At 45.7% G+C, this 20979-nt stretch overlaps 1 protein-coding gene across 4 annotated transcripts in view; it reads left to right on the top strand.

Annotated features, from left to right (window-relative positions):
* The window catches only part of UNC13B (unc-13 homolog B), a 3024149-nt gene that overhangs the window by 2438706 nt on the left and 564464 nt on the right, over positions 1-20979 (top strand). For all 4 annotated transcript variants that reach the window (XM_086960243.1, XM_086960242.1, XM_086960241.1 and 1 more), the window contains 2 exons: positions 15964-16107; positions 20575-20652. In XM_086960243.1, the coding sequence (XP_086816369.1) occupies positions 15964-16107; positions 20575-20652 (222 nt within the window). The remainder of the gene's footprint in view (positions 1-15963; positions 16108-20574; positions 20653-20979) is intronic.

Below are 20979 nucleotides of genomic sequence, written 5' to 3'. Positions count from 1 at the left end.
TTTTTATAGATAGTGGAATTTGGTTCCATGTCTTTGCTGCATGCAACAAAAAGCTTATAACCTGGAGGGCTCCTCCAGGAATCCACCCGTACTCCTGGTCACAACCTTACAGGGTCTGCCAACAAGCCAGAGCTGCTGCCGACCTCAGACACAATGCTGTCCTTCTGCTGCTGGAGTAGGGGAAGTTAGAACAAAAGGTTTCCTGTCACAGGGAAGTGTGACCAGCTCTCAGAGAGGATTTAGTGTATTGGGCTGGGGTAGGGGCGCTTGCCAGCGCCACCAGACTGCTGTGAAGGGCACATTTGGTGACCTTGCATACTCTAGTTTGAGCCAGTTCAGGGAGCCCTTGGTTCCTGCTCTGGTGTGAATCTGGACGAAGGACATGGGAGTATCCTCCCTTCTGTCTAGCCTCTCCTCTGGAAGGGACCTCTGAGTCGTCCTAACCTCCTTCCTAGGGTATTTAAGGGCTTACATGTGGTGGGTCCTCAGAGTTGTCGTGGGGCAAGACTCAAGCCTGAAACCACATCACTTTTCGATCGTCTTGACACTTGGACTTCTCCTGGAACCGAGACTGCATTAAGTGACTCCTGCTGCTCCTGCTCTCACTGTTCTGCAAGTCATCTTCTTCACCTGTGCTTCTTACCAAAATCTTCAACAGGCCTGTGGGCATCAAGGACACTCAAAGTAATCTCCCTTGGAGTGAAGGAGTCACTCCCCTGCATCTGCAGGCCCTGCAATGTAGCTGAACGGTGTTCTGCTCCTGACGTCCCCCCGTACTTCAAAAGACCCAGCAACACAGTTGGTGGTTCTTAAAGTCTGTTGAGGCCTGACCTGTCCTCTCTGCAATTTAGAGTTCAGTATCCCTCTTAGGAACCGCTGGGGCCAAACCCCTGTGTATCTCGTGGACTTGCTGTTGCCAAGGCTTTTTGGCTGTACACTCCAGAGATCTTTGTTTATTTTTATTTATTAATTGAATTTATAAGGCGCAACAGCTGCCCAAAAAGGGTTTCCCGGCCCCATGACTGACCAGGAGCAGAGATATAGCAGCGGTAAGGTGAAGTTATTGGTTAAATAGCCAGGTCTTAAGAGCTCTTCGGAAGCGGGTGTAGATGGTTTCGTTGCGGATAACAAGGGGAAGAGTATTCCAAAGGGACGGGCCGAGGTAGGAAGAAGATCTCCCAACCCCCCCAACCCCCCACCCCCCCCCCCCCCCCCCCCCACCCCCCATTCTGGCAAGTTTAAACCTGGGCACCATGAAGTTGCCCAGGGTTTCAGACCGCAAATGACGAGTGGGAGCATAGGGGCGAACAAGTCAAGTCAAGTCAAAGAATTTATATAGCGCACTACATACCCATAGGGTCTCAAGGCGCTTAGGGAGGGGAGGAGGATTACTTGTCAAATATCCATGTTTTAAGTTGCTTTCTGAATGCTAGGTGGTTCTGGGTAAGGCGAAGGTAAGTGGGGAGTGAGTTCCATGTTTTAGCTGCCAGGTATGAGAAGGATCTGCCTCCCATGGTGGTCTTGTTGATGCGAGGTACAGTGGCGAGGGCTTGGTTGGAAGAACGTAGTTGGCGGGAGGGGGTGTAGAAGGACAGTCGTGAGTTGAGGCATTCTGGTCCGATGTCGTAGAGTGATTTGTGTGCGTGGGTTAGCAGTCGGAAAGTGATCCTCTTATTGACGGGTAGCCAGTGGAGGTCTTTCAGGTGACCAGAGATGTGTTCGTTACGCGGGATGTCTAATATGATCCTGGCTGAGGCGTTTTGGATTCGTTGGAGTTTCTTCTGGAGTTTAGCGGTAGTACCTGCGTAGAGGGTGTTTCCGTAGTCCAGTCGGCTCGTGACCAGAGCATGGGTGACTGTTTTTCTGGTTTCGGTGGGGATCCAGCGAAATGTTTTTTTGAGCATGCAAAGAATGTTGAAGCAGGATGAGGATACGGCGCTGACTTGTCTATTCATTGAGAGTGAGGAATCCAGGATAACGCCTAGGTTCCGTGCGTGGTCTGTCGGGATGGGTGCTTTTCCAAGGGCTTCCGGCCACCAAGAGTCGTCCCATGCAGAGGGGGATGTACCTAAGATGAGGACTTCTGTTTTGTCTGAGTTCAGTTTCAGACGGCTGTGTTTCATCCATTCGGCAACTTCTTTCATTCCTTAGTTTTGGCGGTGGTGGGGTCATTGGTGAGAGAAAGGATCAGTTGAGTGTCATCCGCGTAGGAGATGATGTTGAGATTGTGTTGGCGAGCGATGGCCGCAAGGGGGCTCATGTATACGTTGAAGAGGGTGGGACTGAGTGAGGATCCTTGTGGTACGCCACAGATGACTTCAGTGGCCTCGGACTTGAATGGTGGAAGGCGGACTCTCTGGGTTCTTCCGGTGAGGAACGAGGTGATCCATTCAAGTGCTTTTCCTTGTATTCCGATGTTTCTGAGGGGTTGTAAAAGGGTGCTGTTGCAGACTGTGTCGAAGGCTGCAGAGAGGTCGAGGAGGATGAGGGCGACTGTGTCTCCATTGTCCAGTAGAGTTCGAATGTCGTCTGTTGCTGCGATGAGGGCGGTCTCAGTGCTGTGTTTTGCTCGGAAGCCAGATTGTGAGGAGTCGAGGGATTTGTTGGCTTCGAGGAAAGCGGCGAGCTGGTTGTTGACAGCTTTCTCGATGACTTTAACCGGGAAAGGAAGGAGCGATATGGGGCGGTAGTTTTTGAGTTCGGTGGGGTGGGATTGCAGGTACTGAGGTGCTGTGCCTATTTTGATTTTGAACATATAGCTCAGGGCTTTGAACTTGATGCTGTTCTTCACCCTCAGCCAATGTATATCACAGAGGTAACCAGAGATGGGGGAAGCTCTTGGAACTCTACAAAGAAGTATTGCTGCAGAGTTCAGTACCAGCTGTAGTCTATGGATCACTGCCTTATTGGAGCCTAGGTACAGGATGTTGCCGTAAACAAGCCATGAGGTGATGAGGGCATGGACCACTGTTTTTTGTGTTGCGGCTGGCTGGCACCCAGATGATCTTTCTGAGCCATTTTAAAATGGTAAAACATACTGCTGTAACCTTGACTGCTTGATGGTGCATGGTCAGTGAGTCGTCGATGGTTACGCCCAAGTTACAGACATGACTGGAGGGTCGCGAGAGAGCACCCATCTCGACTGGCCAGTGTAATGGACCTCAGAGATCTTTTTTCTCTTACCCAGGATCAGGACCTCGGTTTTTTTCAACATTTAGTTTAAGGTGACTGTGAGTCATCCAGTTAGCAATTTCACCGAAGCCTTGCTGAAGAATAGAGGGTGTGCAGGGGTCTGTGTTTGAGGGGGGAAAGATGATCTGGGAGTCGTCGGCATAGGTGAAAAGCGTCAGACCGGCTTGTTCCACAATGTCAGCTAAAGGCCTGACGTATAAGTTGAAGAGCAACGGGCTAAGGATAGAGCCCTGGGGTACGCCATAGGGTGATGAGTGGGTGTTAGAGCTGGCCGTGGCAGAGGAAATTTGAAAGGTGCAGTTGTCCAGAAAGGAGATAATCCAATCCAGGGCAGAGCCACGGATGCCTAAAGACTTCAGTGTGTTGATTAGTATGGGAGATAGTGTTGAACGACGCGCTGAGGTCCAGCAATATGAGCGCCACTGTCTCTCCGGCATCAAGATTATGACGCAGACTCTCAGTGACTCCCAGCGACTCCCAGCAATGTAGTCTCTGTGGAGAACCCGGCTCTGAATCCGGATTGGGAGGGGTGGAGGATTTTATTGGTTTCAGTGAACTATGAGAGGTGGAAGTGAATATGTCTCTCGAGAATTTTTGAGAAGGCTGGCGGAAGGGAGATTGGTCGGTAATTAGAAAGTGTGTCAGGGTCCGCAGTGAACTTCTCTAAGAGACGAGTCACCATTGCATGTTTCTAGTGTGAGGGGACTGTTGATTCAAGTAAGGAAGAATTCAGGGCATTTAGGAGGACAGGCAAATGGGGAGTCTCCAGCTGTTTCAGTATTGAAATTGGGAGAGGGTCTATGTGAGAGCCGGACTTTTAACTTTATCTAAAATGATTTTGAGGGAGTCAATATTAAGAGTGGGCCAGGAGTCTATGTAGGAGGTGCGGGTGTTAGGCTCCATGGGGGGTTCCGTGTGGGGAGTGACCATAAAGTCGGGAGGGGGTGTATTCTGGGGCAAGATTATGGATTGAGATTGCAGAGGCCTGCATGTGTGTGATCACTCTGCTTATCGCTTTTGCCTACCTGACAGAGTGCGTGGAGACGCTGCTGGCGCTTGCTCTGTGTCAGCCTCCTGAGGTTACTCTCTGCTGCCTTTACACCCACGCCTCGCGGCCCCCGCTCCGCGGGCGCCGCTCGTGGTCTACAGACTTGAAACGACGCCGGATTTTCTACAGCAGGGGGTCCTGCCACTGACCATCAACTCTCGGGACTGCGAGGACCAGCAGGCGCAGCGCGGCTCAACTCGCCGCAGCTGGTCCTCTTCCCGCCCCTCCCGCTGGAACTTGTTAACTGCGGGCTGAGAATCTCTGCGTGCTGTGATCACTCTGCTTATCGCTTTTGCCTACCTGACAGAGTGCGTGGAGACGCTGCTGGCGCTTGCTCTGTGTCAGCCTCCTGAGGTTACTCTCTGCTGCCTTTACACCCACGCCTCGCGGCCCCCGCTCCGCGGGCGCCGCTCGTGGTCTACAGACTTGAAACGACGCCGGATTTTCTACAGCAGGGGGTCCTGCCACTGACCATCAACTCTCGGGACTGCGAGGACCAGCAGGCGCAGCGCGGCTCAACTCGCCGCAGCTGGTCCTCTTCCCGCCTCTCCTGCTATTTATTCACCTCCATTGACGCGCTAGCGGGACGCGCGCGGAGCAAAGCGCGGAGCGAAGCCCGGGCAAAGGGCGGGCCCTCTGTGGCCCTCAGTGACCGAGGTAGGCCGGGCCGGGCCCGCTCTCTTTTAGTTTATATTTTTCATTGCTATCTTTTATCCTCTTCTGTGTCCATCTGAGGGGGAGGATTTTCTGATGCAAGAACTGTGATTGCTACACTGCTCCCTGGCCCTTCCTGTTTTGCCTGGTCGGTTCTAATCCCAGACTTTTATACGTTTTCAACTGTTTTTTATTTACTCTTATATTACGTTGGAAAATGTCTAAAACTTTACGATCAGGGAAGGTAGTGGGAGAAAAACCTGCCCGGAATGTAACTAACATGCGGACAAGAAACAAGTCAGTAAATTACCCACCTTTGAAAGGTCAATGTCAGTTATCCGAACTCTGGGATCTGTCTGGTATAAAAAAATCTCAAGATAAATCTTTACATCATCCAGATATTAAAGCCCCGGAAGTTCGCTTACCAGGTACCCCTGAGGGTCGATCTTCCCTGGTTCAGCAGGGGGCTCCCCAAACAATGGAAGGGGGGTCACCCACCCGGGATCTTACAGATGGGAAGCCGAGGATTATAAGTGAGCCAGCTCACATACCATCGATCCATGAGGTATTTCTGAATGACAGGCCGGAGGATGACTTGTCTGCGTCATCCACTGATTTGGAACTATGGGGTCGCTACGTAAGCCCTGTAAAAAGGGAATCTCTGGAGACATGTAAAGCTCAGGGGGGTGCCACCCCATCAGGGTTATTGTTGTATAGTAGCACCCCGTCGCTAAACAGACATGAATTATCTGACTTACTAAACTCCTCCAAGAGCCCTGACCTCAATCTCCTGGATAATAACTGCACTGCGGAAGCACGAGAAAAGCCGATCTCTGAGTCCATGATCGCGCTGGAACAACTCCTTGCTTCCATCTTGCAGCTTTTGGGGAAATTTGTGGGCAGCTCTGACTGTATCCTTGAATCAGTCACCCAAATCCTAAAGCTACTGCTGCTGAAAATACCGGACTTAAGCATTCCCTCCCCACGCGAGCCTGGACTATCTGTACCCGAGGGGAACGGTATTGCTATCAGTAGTAAATCAGCCAAGAAAAATGAAGAGCCGGATTTGGTGCCCATTAAGGAAAAGCCTCATACTGCAGCCTCTAACTGCATTAAGAATATAGTCTTGGAGATAGAGGAGGAGGAAAAGGTTCTGCCTGGCCCCAAAACGGCTCCGGAGTTATTTCCTATCTTTGTCCCGGATGGTGAAAAAGATCTCCCGACAAATAAACTTGAGGTCAATGAAGAGAAAAGAAAATATGGTAAACAAAAAAGCACCAAAGCCACTAAGAGGAAGCCTACTCGTAAATACAGAAAAAAGAAGCAACGGAGGATCATCTTCCAAAAATGCACAGAGGCAAGGGAGAATGAAACAAGGAATGGGGAATCCTTATCTACTTCCTTAAAAGTGGACATGGATGTGAACTTAACCACTTCAACCTCAGTGGAGGAGGAAAATGAACAAGGCAGCCTGCCCTTTCAGGAAGATTTTCCACAAATTGGGGGCTCTCTCCCAGGCTCACCTATTCGGAGTGCACTAGGTGGCTCAATTCCCCATCCATCTGGGAACTTAAACCCTCTTGCCCCCCCATTTGTGGTAACAATTGACTCTGAAAATTTGGGCCCTCTGGCTCGCCCCGTGAGTAGGCCAAAGGCCCCTGTGGATGTGCGAGTACTAGATTTTGTGCCATTATTTGATACTGACCTCTTGTTAAATAGAGCCTGGCTCCTTAAACGTTTTAGTGAAGTCGAATGTCTCTATCACATCCAGTCTAGAGACATAGACCTGGTGTCCCTGCTGGGTGGAAGTCGGGTTTTGGGTATTCGGGTGAAATTTTACTCCCCCATTATATCAAATCTGATATTAGAGCAGGCGGAAAATTTTCAACGCTTGGGTATTGATATCCTCCCTATATCCAGCTTTGGCAAGCCAAACGTTTTTGATAATCAGGGGTTGAGGGACGGTGAGCAAAATGGGGTTGCCTCTCCTCTGAGAGACCTGAAAATCTGGGTATCCAGAGGAAAACGTTCTGTTTCGCATGTGAAGCCCCTTCCACTAGTTGAGAATTCCACACTCAATGATGATAATAACCGGTGGAATTGGCTTCATAGTGCATTAACAATAAAAAATAAGGATAACCCCAAGTTGTTCCAACATCTTTAACCCAACTTTAAACGTAATTTCCTGGAACGCGGCCGGTTTTCATAACAGCCCGGAGAAAATGTCACTATTATCCACTTTAGAGGCTGATATATTGTGTATCCAGGAAACTTGGTGCATAGACAGGTTAATGCCATCAAAAGATTATTATGTCTTGGAAATACCGGCCGCGCCCTCAAAGAAAGGGCATGCTAGGGGGGGCCTCGCCTGTTTACTGTCAAATAAGTTTCAATGGAGATTTTCCCATTACATCGACTCCAGTAGACTTTTCCACACAATATTTTTAGAAAATATATTTTTTGATAATGTAAAATACCCTATGGTAATTTTTAATGTGTACATTCCGCCTGAGGAAGGCTTTAATGACAACTTGCAGCGGGTCCTCCAGCACATGGATAAGATAAAAAATTCACCTCCTTTTCCCACAATTTTACTTATCGGCGATTTGAATTGTAAAGTATCAAACGCTGGTCTAAAACTTTTTAGGAATAATGCGAAGGAGGAAGCATACCGCATCCCCCAGACACTTTTCCCGGAAGACTTAAAGACAAATAAAAGGGGGAAGATCTTATTAAAAGAACTAGCAATCGGGGATGGTATCATCTTAAATGGAAGACTCCCATCTGACGTCCCCGCAAATTATACCCATAAATCCCCCTTTGGGTCATCCATCTTGGACTATGCCATCGCCAGCTACGGTCTGTTTCCCCGGATTCTGGACTTACAGATCATCCCCACGATCCTGAGCGACCATAGCATATTATTAATATCAATTGCGCTAAACTCCTTGAATACGGCACCCTGGTCGTTAAAGGGCAAGGAGGTCACCTTCCACTCAACTACCGGAAGATGCTTCTGGAATAATGCTGCCATAAATGGAGTTCAGGAGCTATTGACCGATACCCTTAAAGTAATAGAACAGTGGAAAGGAAATGAAATAGTTTGTTTTGAGGAATTCATGTTAAAGATTCCTTTGAATGCTAAAAAATGTCTCCCACCTAGGAAAATAGGAGAGGTAGTCCCTCCGACTCTCAGTAATCTAAACAGGGATTTAAACAAACTGATCCGCGCACAGTACGTTGAAAGGGTTCCTGAACGAGGGAAAAATATTGCTAGGTTAAGAAGAAAGAGAAGCAGACTCAAGCTAAAAATCAAACGGGATAAGGAGGATGAAGTATGGATCAAACTAAGGGAATCCGCTGCACTTGGTAATATTAAAGACTTTTGGGCAATAATTGGGAAGGGATGTGGTACACGCCACGCCCCTATTCCCATAGCAATCTCTGAGGATATATGGTCCTCTCATATCCGGGAACTATATGCAGGGAATGGGATTTCAAGTACGGATAACCTCATCTATGCCACCCCTGATGACTCGGTTTTCTTTCCCTCTGAGAAAGAAATCGAGCTGGCTATAAAAAATATGCGTTCCTCTGGGGCCATGGGACCAGATGAGCTTCCGATGACGGTCCTAAAAAAGGACCCATCAACTTGGAGCAAAATCTTATTTCCCTTGTTTAGGGCATGTCATCTTTCCAAATGTGTTCCTGCATCATGGAGAGGAAGCATTCTGCTCCCTATCTTCAAGAAAGGGGCACGGGACTGTCCCGGTAACTATCGCATGATTGCGCTCCTCGACTCCATCGGAAAGGTCTTTGCGAAATGCCTCCTGAGTTCCCTGTCTGATTGGGTCGAGGAGCGAAATATCTTGCCGTTGGAACAGACTGGCTTCCGGAGGGAACACGGCACCCTGGACAACCTGACTGCCCTTCAGGTTATTACTGACAAATATGTCCAGGTGAGAGGGGGTGTCGTATACGCTGCCTTTATTGATTTCTCCACAGCGTTTGATAAAGTAGATCGGGGAACGCTGTGGAGAAAATTGGCGTCATTGGGTGTCCCTACTTCCCTGTTGGAACTGCTGCGGGCTCTGCACACTGAGACCTGGTGCAGAGTCTTAATGGGGGGTGAGAGGGGACTTTCGGCCAAAATTCCTTCCCAAAATGGCCTCAAACAGGGCTGCTTATTGGCGCCCCTGCTGTTCTCCTTATATACTACTGACCTCCCTGCTGTAGTGTCCCACAGTGAGGGGATTGCACCATTGATAGGAGGGGTGCCAATCGCCTGCCTGATGTATGCGGACGATGTTTTATTACTTGACTTAACTCCCGCAGGTTTAGCAAACCGGCTCCAGGCTCTGCAGGACTTTGCTGGGGTCCATTATATGAAGATTAACATCAATAAAAGTAAGGTGATGTGCATTGCTGGCAGGAAGAAATGCCGCTCGACAAACTTTGGTTGGGCTATCGGAGCTCATAGACTGGAGGTCGTAACTTGTTACACATTTCTAGGGAAAATAGTCTCGGCCAATATGAGTGAGTACCCGCATATAGAGCATTGCTCTCGCAAAGCTCTTGCCCACGGCAATGGATTAAAGTCTCTATACCTGGCAACGGGGAAAAGACATTTCTCTAGCCTCCTTGAAGTCTTTAAAGCTAAAATCCCCGCAACCATCTTATACGGTATAGAAATAATAGAGATAAAACTTTGGGCCTTTTGCCACAAGATTGAGGGAAAACTCCTAAGATCCCTCTCTTCTTTAAACAACGCCTGTCCGCTGGCCGCCTGCAGGTTGGATTTTGGACTCAGGAGTGCCTGGGTTCAGGGGCTGTGCGCCTTGATAAGGTGGGTAGCCAGTTTGGCCAGAGGAAGAGAGGGAACCCTGCGAGTCTTACTCAAAAAAGAACTTTTGGGCAATTTTAAGGAATTCTCCAAATTGGTCAGTAATTTTAGGAGGGCAGTCAAAATCCTCAGACTGGATGAAAGTGTACTCTTCTCCTATTCTCCCACGCAGTTAAAGCAGGTCCTTAAGGAGGCTTCGTGGGACTATTGTTTTTTAACTGATAAAGAAACAATCGGAGATAAAAAGAATGTGGAGCCACTCATCTCCTCCTATAGATTGAGACAGCCTCAACCGTACGCCCTGTGGAATTTACCACATGCGATTCGTAGATTTTGGTTCCTGTTACGGTACGACTTAATCCCCCTTAACGTGCTGCTATCCAAATGGCATGGTACTTCACCGTTGTGCAATCTATGTAAATTGAATAACCAGGACTGTATGCACGTACTTCTGATTTGTCCTATGTTACGTAGCTTGCGCAACCGCTGGCTTAAAGTAATTTGTCTACGTCTCAGCATCGTCACTTTACAAGATTTCCTGAATGCACTTTATTGCCCACCGAATGAAATGTTTTGTGCCTATATTTTTAACTTTTTTAAAGGATTTTTAGCTATTTATTAATGTCTCCTGAAGATTGTGCCGACTCGGCCATGCGGGACTGGGGGTCTGCAGTGTTGTTGTCACGGTTTGAATTTTATGTATTATTACCTTTGCATTTGTGATGATTTTTGTTGCTTGTTTGTACATGTTTATGTGGCCCTCTTTGAGAGCCAAAACATAATAAATAAATTTGATTTGTGTGAATTAGCGATTTCTAGAAAAATGTTTTCGATCTTGTGCGTGAGACATTTGTTTAAGGGCAAAGGATTACCTATAGTCTTTGAGCCAGCAAGTTCTTTCGCTAGTCCAAAGAGTGTTTTTGAGCAGTTAGCAGCTTCAGAGATGGTTTTTGCAACGAAACTAGCCCTAGCTGAGTTGCAGAGGTTGTGGTATAATTTTCTCGCCTTAATGTAGGTGTTTTAGGGATCAGGCGCATAGTCTTTCCGCCAGCTCCATTCTAGTGCTTTACATTTGGATTTTTCTTTCTTTAACGTATCGTTAAACCATGGGGCTGGAGGTCAATGGTAGTTTATTATTTATTAGAGAGGGGAAGGCAGGAGTCTGTAGCGTTAGAAAGCCAATTGTGACCATTTGTGGAAAGTGCATTAACCTGTTGGTTAGCTGAGGGTACATTTGTCCCAAAAATGTAGTTTAAGGCATTTAAATCAAGTTTTTCCACTTTCTTTTAGGAATTTTAAGAGATGGGAATGACGGAGTAGAGGAGATTGGGGGAGCGAGTTTAAATTTGGATAGAAAGTGGTCAGACCAGCAAATGGGCACTGCAGGGGCACATTGAATGTGTGGGAGGCTAGAAAAGATAGGGTCTAGCAGGTGACCTGCTTTATGTGTTGGGCCGGAGTTAAGTAAAATAATGTTCATGTTCATCTTTGGGCTACAAGAAGCTTCAGCCGCCACCACCTCTTCCTGCCAAGTACAGCGTCCTCGCCGTATCTTCTGCACCATGGACCTTCCTTCTTGGTGAGCTGCTTAAGGTCCTCTTGCGACTCATGTGCCTTCGGAATCATCCGACATCAGTCGGCATTGCTCTTCCGTGCCTCCTGGTCATCTCTAAGTGGCATAGACTCTGTCCCCTCTGCTCACTGGTACTCCTCTCAAAGAATACACCAAACTCTTGCACAGTCTTCTCCAGCTGCATTTTTCCTGAAGTCCTCCATTGTGATCTACAGCAGTTTCCGACGTCACTTCACACCAATGCATCATGCTTCGTGGTGTAGGTGTCATGGTTCCTGGGAAATCCACGGGTGCAGTGTCTCCAACCTTCTGTCTTCAACAGGGTTCCTGCAGGGTCCTCTGGCAAGGTTCCTTAATCTCCGAAACTGCAACTGTGACTTTCCCATTGACTTCTGTTGGACACACTGCTATGTTTCTGCTCTGCATTCAGCCTCCTTGGAGTTCCTGGGTACTTACCTTGGCTGGTTCCAGGTGTCCCCAGCTCTGCTGAGTCTCCTTGTCCAAGTCCCACGACGGTTACAGTTTGCATTCCACTTTTTTATTATATGGTATTGTGTCCCCCTGGAGACCCCACTGTGTTTTGTGCTTACTTACCTGATTGCAATTGAAGTATTGTTGTGTATTCATCTTGATAGCTCTGGGTAGGAGATACACCAATGTGTTAGTGAGTGTTGTGTAATAAATAGACATATTTTTATATATACATTGTGTGGTTTTTTTTCTTTTAACTTATACAATATGATGAGTTCTGGTAAAACAAGCTGCTTAACTCTCCTTCAAGATAAGCCTGGAGGCTGCTCACCACAGCTACTACTTTGAGAGCTTTCAAAGGTTATCAAAAACCAAAATCACCTTAAGGGTTGCCTGGATTTTTGCAATGTGCTTCACTTAAATAGGTGTGCACCGTATACTGAGGCAGCCTCCTACAGTCTGTTACAGATGATTTGTCTGTCATGGTTGCAGAACAGGCCACCAGATCTGTTGACTAGTTTCATTAATATTATCCTGCGGTTGGTTGGGAATCTAGTCCAGAAAGGTCTCAATTTTGGCAAGATCAAGGGATATCTAGAAGCAATCCCTACATGCATTTACTCACAAGGGGGAGGTTCTCTTTAAAAAAAAAGAACAATTGGTATTACATTTGTTAAAGGGTTGTAAAATACCTTTACTGCTTTGCAATTCATTGTTTTCCAGTGGAATTTCAATCTAATTCTCTGTTATGTTATGGTCAAGACTTTCAAACTTTTACACATGTGTAAAAGGATGTTTCTTGCTTGGAAAACAGCCTTAATGATAGCAATTTCGGCTAGCAGAGGTAATGAAATTCAAGCTTGTCAGATACCCCAGTACTCTTTTTCCAGTTTTACATAGCAGTTGGAAGGTTAAAAGTTAACTTTTTTTGTTTTACCGAAGGTTACCTCAGACTTTCACGTCTCAGATAATATATCTGGCTTTGTTTTCCTCATTCACATCATAGGAAGAGGAGATGCTGCATTTTCTTGGCTCACCAAAGGCATTAAGCCATTACATTTGCAGAAGTAAATATTTCAGGATTGTTGATAATTTCCTGGTGGCCTTTTCGGTGAACAGAAATAGACTGTGTCCCGTGGATCCGTCTCATGGTAGACGATTGTTATAACGTGCCAAATAAATTTGCACAGGAAAGATTCAGGGCTCATAATACAAAAGGTATCACAGGTACGTCGGCATTCCTGCGGGGGAGTTCCAGTTAAAGAAATGTGTAATTCTACAACATGGTCATCAGGTAATTCTTTTGCTAAAGAATATTGAGAGCGTTGTGGCTGACTGGATACCTACCTACTTTGTTGAATGATTCTTCGGTCCTCCTTGATTTCAGCATGCATCCATCTACCCACCTCCTTTAGGCTGCTTTGTCTATGAAATCTGCCAGAGCTTAAGCTATTATTAGAAAGATTGTTACATTCAATAACATTTTTATAACTGCCCATTTTGTAAACCCACCGGCGTCCCTTTTGAAAGACTTAATTACTGCATTTTTTGTAAATTTGTATCTGATGCCCAACGACTCTGTTGTGTCATGGGTGATTCTGGACAGAACTGGTGTCCTCGGAGCTCATGGCCCTTCCATTCTGGTGACTTGTCGCGATGCAGTCAGGACATCCAGTGGCCCTGCTCCACGTCGTTGACAGGTCTAGGCTCTCGCCTGCTCATGCTCATCCAAGGAGTGTGCTGGAGCTCTCCCCAACTAATCTGATACAACCCGACCAAAGGAAAGACCTTGGTAGAAATGTCACTCAAGTGAACGCTGCACTGTTGAAGGGATCTAGGACCTCTTCACCCTACGCATGTAATGTGTGCCGCAAACGCCAAGTACAGCTTTACTGGAAGGGATGTTAAGCATGGGGGACATGGTTTGTGTTGAACCGTTCCAAGTACCATGCTAACAGTGCTTTCTTCCACCCTAGTTTTTAGTTGTAGATTCTTAATAGCAAAAGAAATACAGTGTTAACTCTCTCATGTTCTTGGCGCTCCCTCGGTGTATGTGGACCCCCTCCAACGAGTAATGACTTTTACTCTGGACCATGCGCTGTGTCTGTGGTTGCTACCTTTGCTTCCAGAGCTACTGCCCATTACTATCATTGTAAAAAGACAAGTTTGCATTAGTGACCATCCAGTGCATCATGCAGGGCTACCAGCAGCGAGGTCATACCCCACATTACAATCATAAAAATGCCTTCCTGTGCAATGATTTAGTAACCAAAGAATGTCCCCTGGGGGTCTCATTCTAGGATAGCTCTGTGGCAAAACATTTACTACCCATTCCACTATAACTAACAATGAAATAAGTTATAGGTACTGGATGCCAAGCACATTACATCAGCAGTGTCTCACCAAACCAGCATGAAATATCTCAGCAGTATTAAATATTAAATATATTTTGGCAATACGGTTTCAGGCATCAGTGTGTCAGTTTCTGAAAGCACACCAGTTTGCGGTGAAATGTAGACTTTGGGGCATTTTAATGTAATTCAATCGACCTTAAGCTGTTTATATTAGGAAAACATGATTTATACACTGATATCTGAGCTTTGTTATCTTCATTAAATATATTTAGGTATACACGCTCATGTTCTTAAGTGAAATTCATTGTACCAAGAATACCCACAGTGTGTAGAAAGGCCAGCCTTATGCAAAGGGTGGACTCTGCTGGACCAGGTGTGGACACTAGTATATCAGAGATGGGCACTGTTAGGTCAGGGGTGGGCATGATGATATGGTCAGAGATGGACACTATTAGGTCAGGCGATGGGTATGATTAGGTTAGACATGGACAGTGTTAGGCCAGGGGTGGAAACGATTAGGACAGAGGTGGACATGATTAGGACCTAGATGGACACTGTTAGGCCCGGGGTGGGCAAGATTAGGTCAGAGACGGACACTGTTAGGACAAAGGTGGACACTGTTAGGCCAGGGGTGGGCACGATTAGGACAGAGGTAGACACTGTTAGGCATGGGGTGGACAGAATTAGGTCAGAGATGGACACTGTTAGGCCAGGGGTGGGTACGATTAGAACTGAGATGGACACTGTTAGTCCAGGGGTGGATACGATTCTTTCAGAGATGTACACTGTTACTCCAGGGGTGGGCACGATTACGTCACCAATGGACTCTGATAGGCCAGAGGTGGACACGATTCGTTCAGAGAGGGACACTGTTAGGTCAGGGGTGGGCATGATTAGCACAAGAATTCCCCCAATATCTCTAGAATAACTACCATGATTAAAACAGTGGTATTTTTTATGTCTGGCATTTCCGTGATAAAGCCAGTGATGCCTGCAGTATGCCAAGAATTGTCGCTAGTTGCAATCAGTGGCTTTAATTATTGGGTTTCCTAATGTGCTCTTGCATGAGACTCTACTTTGTCCCTTGTCCGTCTCAGATTTGGAATCATTGTGCGTTGCTACAAGAGTGACCTGCTATCTTACCTCCTGCTGACATTTAAAATTGTTTCGACACATTTGGATGCCCTGTGCTGTATTCTCCCATTTTGAGAAAAGACTCTGTAAAGTCTTAATATATCAATGAATAATTAATTATTTCATGCATACAGGTAGCTTCTTCACATTTGTTTGTTTACCACTCATTCTTGTATACTAATAGTCTTCGGGAGGGGAAGTGTTTTGAATCTTTGGTGGAGGGATGTTTAACAATCAACTGTGGACATGGAGACGTTTATGGCTGCGGATAACTCTGGGGTTGGCAGGGAGTGGTCATGTTTGTATCCATTGAACCTAAGACAGGTCCACCAGTGAGAAGGGAATCTTCAAGCTTCAGGTTCTCCACCAGAGTAGACTTGAGTGAGCGAGCGTTCATGTGATGTTTCCAGTGCTTGCTTGATGTCGGACAGCATGCTTGTTGTAACAAATCCATAGGATCCTTGATTTCCATATCCCCAGTTCTCATAAAACAATTTGCCTACTCATACTGTCATCATTCATGTGGCTCTTTAGCTCTGAGATGACTGGCGGAAGTGTGCGGAGCAGCCTGTACAGGTTTTGGGTGTATCCATTGTGCACAAAGCAATCCATAAAGCATTTCTGATAGCACAATTCTTCCTAGGTCTGTTTTTCTCTTTATTCTAACATGTCTTTGTGTTGTTTTTGTGTTTAGTTTCAGCAAACATCAGAGCATGCACTGTTCTCTTGCTCTGTGGTGGACGTGTTCACTCAGCTAAACCAAAGCTTTGAGATCATTAAGAAGCTGGAGTGTCCAGACCCCGTGATTGTTGCCCACTACATGAGAAGATTTGCCAAGGTAACACGCCTTACGTGATGCCGCTCTATTCTAAGTAGACTATATTGTTTCAGACAGAAAACTAAATTAATCTCTTGATCAGGATAATACTCAAGACTAGAATATACATCAGTGTCCTAAATCACAGTTCAGAAGACATAGAGAGAGCAGTCCAGTGTACTCGTATGGAAATTGTCACTGGGCCGTATCCTTGGCTTGGTACTGTTGTTTATCTCTAGTGTACCAGGGTGTCAAACACAATTATACTTCTGTTAGTTTACTCCTTTTGTACACTCGACTCTTCTTTAGTGGGTGGTATTCTTCACAGATGTCAGTGCCCAGATTTCTTTGTTGAATTCCCAGTGAAGTACAACTGCTGGCAGGATAGCTCTACCATTTATGCTGCTTCAGGATCTCTGATGCGAAGTCAGATCCGAACAAAGTCTAAGCTTTGGTTCAAACTCTCGATTCAGGACCGAGAGTGTTTTCCTAAGCTTTTCTCAAAGGTAGAGTTAGGTCTAGGTGGCAACCTGTCATTAATTTTCACCGAAATCAGATTCACTGGTATAAGTTCTGATTATCAGTTAATACCCAGCTTAACACAAAGGCAGGGAGAGGAAATCATGGCAGGCACAAGCGGGCTGGGGGTTTGTGAATTATTTTCTGCCATCCTACCAAAGACCTGCAGAATTCTCTTTGACGGAGACCGTGACAACAGGGACCAAGCTGGAATGTCCACAGGAATAACAAACGCAACCTGAAGTAGAACCAAATATGAATTCAAGCACTCCACTGTTCTTTATTTGGAAACCATCTCCAATGCAAATACTTTTCCATTCAGGCAGACACATGCTTCATACGCAACACCCACCTCGCCACACACCTTGTAGTTGGAAGACCAGTTATAGGGGATGGGATAGGTGAGAGCTGGTAGGGTGTCTCCCTTCCAGGAATGCAGGTAAGAACCTCTCTATTCTTACATTATAATAACCAGCTGCCAGTTAACATCAGTCAATACATATCCTGTATGATGCAACAGTAACCTATCTCGACTGGGTAAGCAATGGCCAGCACAGCAGATGGTTTGCTGTCTGACATCTGCAAGAATCATGGAGTATCTCTGTTGTATCACTGTTTATCCACTCGACTGGCCGGTGGAACAGCCCACTGCAGCCCATACATGACATTTAGCTTCCTTATCTCGGCCTTACTTGAAAGATAAGTAAACTAAATGGATGCAGCTAAGTATAGCATAGGGACGAGTGCGTGTACTTCATTGCTGACTGACACTGTCACAGACTACAGTTCTGTGACCAGCAAACTATTGGTTCTATTGAAAGTGACCATTTGGCGGAGACCAACAGAAAAGGAGACTTTGTCACAGCTGCCATTGCATCTTCATTTACCATGGCAACAATCACGTTCTCCACAGCAGTTCCATATTGAATTCATTCTTTAATATAAGGTATTTGCCTGCCAAATGTCATTGCTTCAGAGAGACAGCATTATTAGCCAGTATTCTTCAATGACATGTTTGGAATGCAGAACATATCAATGTTTTGTTGTCCACTACTACCACCAGATTGGTAGCTTCGGAGCTCTTACAGTGGGAACAAATGGATGGACTGCAGCAATCCCAATGTAGCCGAACAACACAATAGCCCTTCCACTCGATAGTCGAATAGTCCCACCAAAGAAATGAGTGATGTCACGGCTTTAGGTGCAAAAACATCCGAAACCTGAGGGATAATCCTATCATGGGCATCTGCCCGGTGGACTAGGATAGGGCTGGTTTCTCACTTGTTACTCAGTTTGGGAAACTCCATATCTGATGATATTAAATCTCCCATCAACATTGTCACCTTCTTTGCAGGGGTTATTAGTTATTTATGGCTATGAGGCATTCCGGGAGTCTTCTTCTATCCTAGTCATTCTATAGCTTCAGCTGGGTGTCATCAGCCTATTTATTAAGCTTGAACCAAGTGAAGGAATGTTGTGACTGTTTGAAACACGTACTCGGAACCAAAAGCAATAGACCTCAGGCCTGCGGTAATCCACAAGCAATTCTTTCTGGGGAGGTTGGTGTGGCATTGTTGCACTGTAAGCCGTCGCATAGCAAAGATTGCCCCCAGTCCACCTCCCTCACTCTCCCTGGATCTTCTGACTCTAGTGAGACATGAACGTTCATGGAATGAGGGAAGGGAAGAGGTGCCCTTCATGTACCCTGTGACATCAAGGCTGGCCACAGTGTGCAGTGCAAGTGCAACACCTGGGACATCAGTGCGACATTCCATGCCCTGGCAACATGTAAACAGGTTCTAGTGCCAAATATATACAATCTGCAGATTCTTATGTTCATGCATCTTATTTCAGTAGGCGTACCATGTTTACTACATTGCCATCAATCATAGAATTTAAACAAGACGCAGTGGCCGAGGCTCCTAATAGGCGTGCTTGCAAACTGTCCAGATATCAGCATTCCTTGTAACAATTGGAAGAAAATGCTATTGGTTTATGCGAGATGTGCAGGCTGAAGGAGTGTAAACACAGATTAATTGAGGGCCCTTTCCTTAATGTATGCGATTTTTACTTTTTAATGTATTTTCCGAAGTCCGAACCACAGCTGTTAAGCAATAAAAATTAGCATCTTCCATTAACAAATGCTAATAGTAGATGTTAACCGCAAGTACAGCTTCTGTGCTGCTATTTTTCAATGTTGCTTGGAATTGTCGGATTGTCCTGCACCACAGATGTTGATGACTCCTCAATGGGTGGGAAAAGCACTTTCACTCCTAAATCAGAGGAATAAGCTGATGTTTGCTGTAATAGGGCAATTGCTGGAATGTGTAATGTCTACTTTATTTGCTGTTTCCTGATATCCAATGCTTTTGTTTTTCAATTAAAAAACTGCACACACCTTCCCAATATGGTAGAAATTGATTCTAGTTTGTAGATTGGCTGAATGTGTTAGTGGTGCCCAAGAACTTGCACGGTATGACAGTGTTGTGATATTTTGGATGTGGTGGAGTTCTGGAGGCGCTCTTTTGGTTGTTTGCTTCTGGTCTAAGACCGTTTCTTGTCAGACAACATGCCAGCTCAGATGGTTGGCTAGCTGTAATGCTTTTTGAGTCTTAGGGTTTGTAAAACCAGCTTTCAGATCCCACTCACCATTCGTTTTTCGTCATAGAATAGATGATGTGTCAGCTTGTTTAGTCCCGAAAGGAATACATTTGTTAATAAGCAGACAGTGGTATTTGTACCTGATGTCTTGCATTTGCTTTGATGTGGAATTGTGCAGACCTTGCTGGAGAAACACCACTCTGCCATCTGGCTGGGTTCACGCTCCACAAATACCACTGTGTATACGCTTCAACAACTATCTATCTAAACTAGCTTCACATTATAGGGATTTCAAAGGCTGCAGTGTGATCTACCTTTCCTCTCTGAGTATGTCATGATTCATTTTATAAAAAGATGTCAGCGACTTGTCACTGATATTCTGCGTCTAGGGCGGTCCTTCTAGTACCTCGATAATGAGTCCTTCCCTCCTCACTCCTGTGCATTAGTCAGTCGTGGGTTAATGATCAGGGTTTCGTAAGCCAATGTCCATGTGTAGCAGCCAATAGTTAGATAAGAGTTAGAGTACAAAGCGTCCTTGGTCATTTTGAATATGATGAAAGAAAAAGACCCAGAGAGCGTCTGTTATTGGAAAGTAGCATCTGATCTATCTAGTGCACATCCTGTCCAGGACTGAAGTGTCTGCTTCCGTTTCCTAACCTATCTCAGATCAATTAGCAGGAAAATGGGGGGGGGGGGGTGGTTGTGTAGTCTCATTCCAAAGTTTGTATGATTTGAAATTGTACAGAATTTAAATTAGGAATGTGTCCTTTGCACATACCCTGAGGAAACATTCTCATCCATGTTATGACGTTGTAGTTTCACTTATTGTTCTTTTTAGTACTTCGGTAGCACCTTTTTGGTTTCTAATGGGACAGCTGAGCAGTAGTGTGTGACTCTACTACCTACAAAAGTAGATAAGCTCACCTCAGCCTAGAGCATGATGGGCAATGATTCTTCAGATTGAACTGTGACTAGACTCTGTGCAGTGTTTTGTTTGGGTTATTGTAGTTAGAATCAGCCCTGATGTGAAGTCTATTTGACTGGACTGACGTTGCTTCATACGTAATTAAATGCTTATTGAATGGCTGATATTGAGTGCGTATTTTTATCATAAATCAGATGTAAACATGCCACATTTTTCTGGGACCTTACTCACCCTGTGTTTGTAAGGAGCTGATTCCTGTGGTTCTATATCACTGGCAATACTTCACATTGAGCCTTCCCATAGTCATCGTATTGATCATGGCAACTGACCCCCACTCGTTGTACACAATTTGGAGCTTTAGCCGTACTTTTATTCCTTAACTTGAAGCCTCGCCCATACTCGCTGTGTGCTTACACTGGTGTTGTGTTCTCATCTCTTTACAGACCATCAGTAAAGTGCTGCTGCAGTATGCAGAGATCCTCTCCAAGAGCTTCCAATCGTACTGCTTCAAGGAGAAACTGGTGAGTGCCCTGAAGGACGTCCATGCCTACACTGCAGATCATCCTAGTGAGTCTGCACATAGACATGCCTAGAAGCAGGGACACGTTATCATCCCACTGAAGTCCTGATGCTTATTTAAACAAATCTGTTCACATGAATAATGATTTAAATCCCTCTGAACTGCTCCTGCTTGTGTTACATGCAGAAACTATTAACCAATCAGGAGCAATCAATTATGATAGCAGTATCAGTGTAGTAGTAGTAATGATTCCAGGAGTGGTTGTTGCTGCTGTAATAGATATTGTTATTAATATTGTCAATGCTGTGATCTGCTGTCACATCGTGAA

The sequence above is a fragment of the Lissotriton vulgaris genome, chromosome 3_1 (genome assembly GCF_964263255.1).
Source record: "Lissotriton vulgaris chromosome 3_1, aLisVul1.2, whole genome shotgun sequence".
NCBI classification, from domain to species: Eukaryota; Metazoa; Chordata; class Amphibia; order Caudata; family Salamandridae; genus Lissotriton; species Lissotriton vulgaris.
The sequence above is the reverse complement of the archived record's forward strand: the minus strand, read 5'-3'. Positions and strand labels throughout refer to the sequence as shown.